The following is a 9,438-nucleotide window of genomic DNA, read 5'->3' as shown; positions in this document are numbered from 1 at the left end:
AAAAAAAAATCACAAACCCACACAGTTCATTCTGAAAACTCAGTTGTTCTACTAAGGCTGGTAAATCAAAGAACTAACGCAGCAATTCCTGTGCCTGCACACAGTCAAACCTTCCTTTCACTTATGTGCTCCTTATGAACCATTGAAACCAAGTATTGACACTGAAGCGGGAACCGTGTCTGAATAACATCTCATAGAAATAACTTAAAACCATTTTCTAAATGACCAGAATAATGACAGTAAGTCAGACTTGTTGACACATTTTATTGTGAGATGGGGAGTCTGGTAAAAAACTAGAAAATGACCATGATGTAACAAGGAACTTAAAAATGAAGTTTCAGATTTGTAACATACATACATGAATACAGGAACAAATTGGCACAAAAATGTTAAACATTGCTCCCAACACTGTTTATAAGATCATTCTAATTTGGCTTACTAAGGAAATGAGAGGTTTATGGTTAGACTAATCTCTTAATAAAACTGCAGAGCATCATGCTATTAGTCACACAGTGAATTTCAAAATTTAAGAGCTTTATATTAAAAACTGGGTAAAGGTAAAATGAATTGATTGCAATTGTAAAATTAATACATTCCCATTTTAATTCTTCTGTTCTACAGTCCAAGGCAAGTATAAATGTTAACATAACACTGTTAAATCAAATCTCAATGCAAGAGAACCGATTGCATCTCTACTTTAAATCTTATCAACTTTCCAAATTTTCATACTAAAATATATTATTGTATTAATACAAACTACAGTATTATACACTACACTGTGTAATAAATAAAGAAATATAAAAATAAGACACATAAATATAAAAGTTTTCTAAAACTAAAAAGGTACATATGTCAGTAAGAAGGGTATTAATACTGCCAGGTTTGAAGACATACAGTACAAAATGTTGCACAGATCTATAAACTAAAAGAAATAAAATAATACTGATAGGTAAAAATCAGCTAACATTGTTAATAAATGGGGTCCATAATAACTAACATTTGAAAATACTTATGAGCCAGATAACATGTCATGTATGTGTCTGAAATTAAAGTAAACCAATAAAGCAATAAAGCAGATTAGAAAATTTCCCTTGTAATTATTTTAGAGAAATTCTGCAAGTCAGGTATTAACCCAAAATACCACCAAATAATTAAATAAAGAAATATACCAGTGTTCTTACTTCTCTGATGGCTGAGTGTTTTTTTCCCCATGATTAGTTTAGAAGTTTGATACAAATCAACAAATGCTAGTTATTGTAGGCCACATGTTGGATAAAGGCTGCTTAGAGCCTTTATAATACTGATAAATGGCACTTACAGCACACAGGTCTTGCATAAGGCCAAAGGAGATACAAAGCTTCATATCATATCCTTCATATTGTTACTACATACTCAAAACACAATTACAAACACTGATTTTGACGACTTTGCTGTCCTTACCAGTATTAACACTGTTAGTCCCTGCAATCAGAACTCAACAACAATCCTTTCAACTACATTTTTAACCACATGAGTAAGAAACTTCAGTTCTTCTATCATCTGCTTTCTTAAGGCTAACAATACACTTTAAATGAGAATATGCTCTACTACAACATCTAATGTCATAAACCGCTACCTTCTAGGTTGAATTTATTAAGGTAGCCAAGCACTGTTTGCAACTGCATTACAGATTTCTGCAAAAGGGAATTTTGTAGTGCAGAAGTTCTCACATTTTGAAACATAAGAAAATACTGAAGTGGATTTAGGAAATGTTTTACCATTAAAAAAAAAAAAAAATCATATAAATCTCTCCCAATTGTACAGCTTAAAAATTAATCAACTTAAGAATGAAAATTAATACTGATAAAACAAACAATGCCAGATGCTTGTCTAATAAATCAGGTTTCCTAAAACCTGTTAAATCTTTGCTTCCAGAGTCACTGTATTTTTCTAATCTGCTTCATGTTATAAACTTGTTCCTAACTTTGAAAACTGTGTGAAAAATTACTAAGTTTGAGGTTCAGGCACACCTGGATTTCTTTTTTTTTTTTTTCCTTTTTTTTTTTATATATATATTTTTTTTTACACAGTAGTGAACAGAAATCACAGTATGCAGGCTACTGCGTTTCCATGAAAAGCATGTATAATATAGAACAAACTTCATTACCAATTTTTTTCCTTATAGAAAAAACTATCATTTAAGCTTTATCTTTTTCTTCTGACACCTGCCCATTATTCTGTATAACTTCTGGTTCTGCATTGCTTGCTTGATTTACAGCTTCATCATTCTTGTTACCTTCAGTTTTCCCTTCTTCATCTTCTTCTACTTCTTCTTCTTCTTCGTCCTCTACTTCTTGTAGTTTCCTACGTTCTTTTTCTTCCTGAAGTCCTTCTATCTCTTTTTCTTCCTCCTCCTCTTCCTCTTTTTCACTGTCTTCCTCTTCTTCCCTGGTTAGACTCTCTCTCTCATCTGAGTCGATCTGTGATGGAGATGCCCTGGAACCAGCATGCTCATTATTGAGGACCTCCTGGCCTGTCTCCTCCTGTTCCGTGCTGTCACGCTCTTCTGCCTCTCTTTTGCAATAGGAGTATCGATGATTCATGTGTTGAGAGTAAGACCCCGAGTGCGAAAACCGCTTTCCACATTTGTCACATTGGTAGGGTTTTTCCCCAGAATGCAGTCGCATGTGTTCGATCAAATGGTGTTTGTGTTTAAATGCTTTTTTGCAAATTCCACACTCATGAGGTCTTTTACCTACAAAATAAAGCACAAACAGTTGGACATCTTGTAGCAGCAGTTGTAAAGAATTACGTTGTTGTTTTCCTCATAAAATGCTGTTGGTGAAGGTATTACCAACAATTAATTTTATTTAACAAGACAGTCTATTCCATGCACTCTCACCCTGAATTTTTCACCTGAGGATCAAAGGATGCAAGGGTACATTATCACAATTACAAGGGTAATTTGTACGTTTTTTAGGAAACCTGAAGGACAGATTCTCAGATGTAACTTTTAGCACAAAAAAAATACAATACAAGTAAATCAGAAAAGGAGATATTTTTCTTTCAGTAAACATTGTTTTGATTCAAAACCATTCTGATTCTTCTGTATCAATGGAGATTTTAAGCAAACTAAGCTTGTATGTTGTTTTTTGTGTACCAATTCCTTCTTCCACCTTCTAGGTAAAGGAAAAATCATTCTAAAATCTAGGTTGGCACAGGCAAATAAATGCCTTAGGTACAAAACTTGCTGACTACACGTACATTAATACGGCAAATCTGCTTTGTTTCACTTAGTTCTCTTTCTCCTCTCTTTTGCAGCTTTCTACTTCGTTACTTTGTTGCCTCGTTTTTGGAGTCTCTTATGAGCACAGCAGGAACCTAGCAATGTTATTTTGATTTCAATACTCTAAGTTGCTATGCAAAACAACTTTGCACTGTCTTGGCCCATGAGAGACAGAGACAATCAGCAGTTTTTTGGTCACACTATAGCGATTATCAACACCTCCATGTCAGCTCATGCCAAACAGGCAGTGAGGTGGATGTTGCTCTCTCTTCCCAAGTAACAAGTGATATAATAGAGAAAATGGGCTCGAGTTGTCCCAGGGGAGGTTTAGATCGGATATTTGAATTTTTTTTTTCCCTGAAAGTGTTGTCAAGCACTAAGACGGGCTGCCCAGGGAAGCTGTTGAGTCACCATCCCTGGAGCTGTGTATTTAGAATATGTGTAGTTGTACTTAGGGTCGTGGTTTAGTGGTGGACTTGACAGTGTAAAGTTAATGGTTGCACTTGATGATCTTAATGGTCTTTTGCAACCTAAATGATTCTATGATTGTGAATACTGCACTTAATTTAAAAGTTGAACGAAGAGTCGTGTTATGTAAAGGAGGAGTTCAGAGTCTCAGGACAGGAAAGGCATGAAAATAGCGTTAATGAATACAAGTTGAGAAACTTGATCAAGTGGTGAATACAGAAGGGGATTTTTTATCTTTTAAATTCCATATGTAAGATGAAATATATATAATATAGGCACCTAAACAATTAAAAAAAATAATTAAGCCATCACAGAAGAAATAAGAAATCAACAGTTATTTTTAAAAATGACTAAAGATAGCAGAACTGGAGTCAAAAGGAACAACCATGAAAAGTTAAAAATAAAAGTAAAATCCAAAAATGCTAGAGTCCATATCTGATAAATGGCTGTTAGTTTCAGATCATTACAAATGCAGCTTAATTTGAAAACCCATTGTGCTAGAGAGATCTCTCTGCCTCTCATGTAAGGTATCACACTCATACACAATCTTTTTTTCTTAATTTATTATTTTAATTTTTAATTTCTCTTAATTCATAACCAGGCAAGGTAAATTAGAAGTAATACAACCTTGACTACAGGCTGTTGCTTGCAGATGACTGTTCATGAGCCAGATGGAAGAAATTCTGGTTTTTCTATTCAAGGGTTTAAGTCTCAAAAATTTAAAGAAACATAGAATTGTAGCTGTTGAACAAATATACAAAACATAGGTTCCTAAAGACAGCTGAGCACAGATTGTAAGAAGGACTATTACATTTGCCTACACTTTCTGAGAACTGGGTTCCAATTGAGATTATCAGTTATACACTGCATGAAATAATGATCTGAAACTGCTTTTCCTAGTACATACCTGTGTGTTCATACTTATGTCTCAATAATGAGCTGCTCTTCTGGAATATTTTGTCACACAAATCACAGGCATACATCCCATTTTCTGTCTTTCTCATCTTTTTCTTTGGGGGTGTTGAATCAGAATCATTTTGATCTTCTACATTCGATACTCCTTCTGAGCTAGTGTCTTGCCTTTCATCCTTAAGAAAAATTATGAAAAAGGTTTAGTTCAATAAAAAAAAAAAGCATGGATGCAGCACACAATATTATAAAGTATAAGCTGAAGCCACACTGTTATTCGCATTCAGTTCCATAAACAGCCAAACAAAATTGTTTAGACTTACATAGTCAAAAAAATCTGCTGCTGCATTGCTCTGCTTTGCAGTCCCTGCCACCATACAGAATCAGAATTCTCACTGGGACTGACTTTCATCACATCCAAATCTGACTGCTGGCCATGTCTAAGTTACACTGACACATCGTTTTTAGGGCCCATAAAATAAATATGATGTTAGGAAGGAAAAGAAGACTACAGACCTATAAAGTACACCAGCAAGTTGGAAGAGTAAATTCAGTATCTAATTGCATTTTTCAACTTATGTTTGTCACCCACATTTTGCTACCTCTAGGATTTTATGAAAGGTAAGACTATTTTTTGCCAGAGTTTTCACAAAAAGCTATTTAACTTACCATTCAAGTTTGCATATTTTACTATCTTCTTCCTCATAAAACTATCACAAATAATAAAGCAACATCTGGGGGACTTCAAATGTTCCATTAATAAAAAGTTTTAAAAATCTCCTGTTGTTTATTGCTAAGCATTTAAAGTGCTGAAGCTCATCTGTAAGAAGCACAGTATTTTCTACCGATATCAGTAATATCACTACACACAATTCATTTTATCATATATTATCAAATCTGAATATAAAAATGTACCTGTTAGTTAGCTCAAATATCATCTGTCTTATAAAACTTAACACATAAGCAACCTCATAACTCTTCAAGGCTCCTCAGCCTCTGGCAGTACAGAAGCCTGCATGAAATGCTAAAAAGCATTTCTAAGTTTTAGTTGGAAACTCTCAGTCTTTACATGAGCCACTTTCCTGTTCTGCTCTGTCCCTACTCAACATGTACAGGTGTTTCTCAGGAGGACTGACTCAGATCAGGTCATATCTAGATGTACCCAGGGAGGAACATGGCAGGATACAGGAATAGCAGATGAGAAGATAAATACCTGCCTGACTTCCAAAGAGAATACATCTGAATTTTGTTTAAGGTGCCATTATGGTGTAAGGATACATTCAGCTACTCTGCAAGCCAAGAAAGCAGAGCAGTGTGAAGGGAGTAGCCAAAGTTCCAGAGAGTTTATTTTCTGAATGTGGGGAAAGCGATGACACAGAGCCAGCAAGAAACAGAAGTCATGGCCTTACTTTGCTTTTTGATCAGGAGGATTAGACTGCCTTTAGAATACTGAGCACTGATGTCCTAGAAGACACTTCTGAATGACTGAATATGGTGAAGAACCGACTTGATTGTGCATAGAACTACGTAGTTTCTGTAAGTCTGGACTCAAGCTGCCTGAGCTTACTAGCTTTACAGAGGACTTAACAGTAACATCTCTTACCCATTAACAATCAAGCCAAATAAGCCTAATAGCTTATAGTTACATTTTTATTTATCTTGACAGTTTTCAATTAGTTCAGCACAGGTACAGAACAAATACATCATACACAGTATCAAGTGATACAGAAACCAAAGTACCTGATTTCCATTGGCTTGGGTTGGTTTTGGTGGTGTTTCTTGAACTGCAGGACTAACTGTGGTAGAGTATGTATAAGCCACCTGTGGAATCAAAATGGTTTGCTTATTGGCAGCAAGAGCTCTCAAGCATGGAACACTGTTCTGGTCAGCAATGGCAACAATTGTAGGTAACTGGGCAGTGACTGCAGGTATAGCAATATTTATGGGATTGGCACTTGGTGGGATTACATTTACAATAGGATCAGAGTCTGTAATACTGTTGTCCTTTTGTGGTTCTTTTTTTGCACAAGTTAAGTTCAAAGGTTCTTCTTGGACAGAATAAACACTGTTCTGGTAAACACTAGTTATGGTAGATCTTTCCAACAGTTCTCCATGTTGCTTTGGTAGCGAAAGGTCAAGAGGTTCAATTTGTGGCTCTTCTTGTACACCCTCTGTTGTGTACGTATAACCCTGTGAATTTCTTGATGAAGAAAGGTTTAGTGGCGATGGGGATGGCGTGCTACTGGGTGAACCATTCAGAGTTGATCCCCCTGGTACAGTCTGAGACTTTGTTGTACTGACAGAACTTTCAGAGTTATTTGTGCTGCTCTGGGGTTTGCTTGCATCTGTAGCTGCCGCTTGATCATCATTATCTGTGGGACTGCTTAATTTAACTTGCTCAGGAGAAGATGGTCCAGAAGACTGCACAGAAATCTGTCCAGCTTGCATTTTTTCAAACCACTTTTTTACCACATCCAGTGGCAGGTTTACTGAATCTGCTATTTTTGAAAGCTCTTCTGCGCTCGGTTGTGCATTTAATGCATAATATGCTTTTAGGAGCGATAAAAGGTTCTTTAAAGGTGGCTGACTAGGAGATAAGTTGTTCTCCCCAGTTTCTGATGGGACAGGGGAGTCAGGCTTCTCAGCATCTGTTCTACTGGGCTGAGGAAGCTGAGGAGGATTTTTTGTTTCATAGTGCTTTAATTCTTGAAGTGCATTAAGGTCTCCTGGACAGTCATCACAAAGAAGACAAGTGCTATCATTGGTCTCTCCTTCAAAGTTCTTATCTTTCTCAGACTTTACTGTAAGATCTTCTGGTAATTTTTCATTTTTGCAACTATTTGTAGGAACAGAGTTTTCTTTTTTTAGATTTTGTGGAACAACCTGAAGTTGACTTGGCTGCTCCAAGCTGTAGTTGATGATAATTTTGGTTGTCCCATCTTGGTCAACCAAAGGAAGACTGATAGCTGAAATGAGTGAATGGCCAGCTTGTTGTATAGATGCATTGTTGATTGTTTCTTGTTCTTTGGATGCAAGATTAGCATGATTGTTTTCCAGTACTTGCCTTATTACATTACCATCCACTGCCACTTTAAGTACATTTTGAATGTCACTTAAGTTGATGCTTATGGGAGACACCAGACCTACTGTTGGTAGAACAACAGCTTGCACCACACCCTGAGGAGAACTGGTTGCCTGCAATGGGCTACCACCACTAAAGACCCCATTCTGCAAAGGGGTTGAACAATTAATTCCTGAAGCAACCACTATGGGCTTGAATTCATAATCCACAGGTTCAGTTTTAATTTGGTTAACAGGAAGTTGCTCTTGCAAGGGTTTATTTTCTATCTTTTGTCGTATCTGTGGTCTTGCTGGGCTACCTGGTGATGCAGAAAGGGAAGGGGAGGAGCACTGAGACGTCTTGAGCCCTGACCGGGCTCGACCATTCACGGGCATCAAACCAATACACTTCTTACTGCTTATGTGTGAACTGTATGAACCAGAATGGGAAAAACGTTTCTTGCAGTTTGGGCACTCATATGGCTTCTCTCCTAAAGATAAAAAAAAAAGAAACAAGGCATATGCAACACTTTACTAGGTTACAGCATAACTTCATCAACATGACCTCTCAAAGAGTCCTACTGAAAAATTATCTCATACAGTTAACTGATCACTAAAGGCAACTATGTTGTGTATAGCTTAGAGTCCTTTAGTGAGTTTATGATCCACTAGTAGATATAGGATGGAGCCCACATGATCATGGTATGTTCCAGTATTTCCCAGTAACTGTCCACATGTCACAAAAATCAGTCTATACGATACTTGAAGATTTCATTTAACTCTGTTCAAATAGTACAACTACTAACTTCAGAAGGTACATAAATTTCATAATGGAAAAAAGAAGAATATTATTAACTAAAGAAAAAAGGGCCATAAATACAAATCATAATTGTACAAAGAGCTATACACATTTTATTGTGCAAGCTCAAATACACTGTATCCGAATCTTCATACAATACTCATCAGCTGAAATCCAGGCAAAGTTTAAGTAAAGGGAAACCAGATACAGGTAGAAGTCAGAAGTGTATTTGCCTTCAGAGATGAATGTCAGGTTAAATCGCCAGGAAGAGGCACACAGCTATGCAATCATTAAACCCCTAGTAAGAGCTGGCTTTTCAGGGGATCCGTGCTACAGAGGAAAAGGGCAGAGCCAAAACAGCTGTTCTGTTTTCAGGTTGAAAAGCACATTGACTGAGGCTTTCCCCCTCACAGGCACAGTGCCACTACCCTCTGGAAATGAAATGAAGATGAGGGAGGACTTGTAAGTGAAGTGCACTTCACTGCTATTGTCATGGCTAAGCAATTGGTAAGAAAGGAAAAGATGGCCTAAAAACTTGTTTTCAGATTTCCTGTCAATGGGTACATCTGCGTTAAAAATAGAAATTGTGAATCTCTTTTGAGAGACCACATTTAACTTATTGTTATATTATGTATTAAAATATACTATTACATATTAAATTTCTTATAAACTGGACCTTTTCTTAGAAACTGAAACTGTTGTGACAGTACATCACAATCCTAGATCTCTGTCCTGAGCCTATTTTCATATGACTAGTCTCAAATGATGACAATCACAGTCACAGTGGGAAGCACAGCTCTTTCTAGGCTCATAACATGCTGAATGAACTGCAAACACTGAGAAAAAATAGACAAGTGAAAAGGCACCAGAAGGACGCCCCTGCTTCTTCTGCCATAAGCGAAGCTTTCCTTAACTGTTAGAGCTTACGTTGCAACTG

General features: G+C 36.6%; 1 protein-coding gene across 2 annotated transcripts in view; it reads right to left on the bottom strand.

Moving 5' to 3' along the window:
• Positions 1-244: 244 nt before the first annotated feature.
• ZEB1 (zinc finger E-box binding homeobox 1) overlaps positions 245-9,438 on the bottom strand; it is a 126,617-nt gene continuing 117,423 nt past the window's right edge. For both annotated transcript variants that reach the window (XM_057432851.1, XM_057432850.1), the window contains exons 7-9: positions 6,383-8,193; positions 4,641-4,821; positions 245-2,734 (exon numbers count right to left, since the gene is read on the bottom strand). In XM_057432851.1, the coding sequence (XP_057288834.1) occupies positions 2,178-2,734; positions 4,641-4,821; positions 6,383-8,193 (2,549 nt within the window). In that variant the 3' untranslated portion in view covers positions 245-2,177. The remainder of the gene's footprint in view (positions 2,735-4,640; positions 4,822-6,382; positions 8,194-9,438) is intronic.

This window comes from Pezoporus wallicus, unplaced genomic scaffold (assembly GCF_028554395.1).
Source record: "Pezoporus wallicus isolate ANWC-B61680 ecotype Strahan unplaced genomic scaffold, APGP_CSIRO_Pwel_v1 scaffold_2584, whole genome shotgun sequence".
NCBI classification, from domain to species: Eukaryota; Metazoa; Chordata; class Aves; order Psittaciformes; family Psittacidae; genus Pezoporus; species Pezoporus wallicus.
The sequence above is the reverse complement of the archived record's forward strand: the minus strand, read 5'-3'. Positions and strand labels throughout refer to the sequence as shown.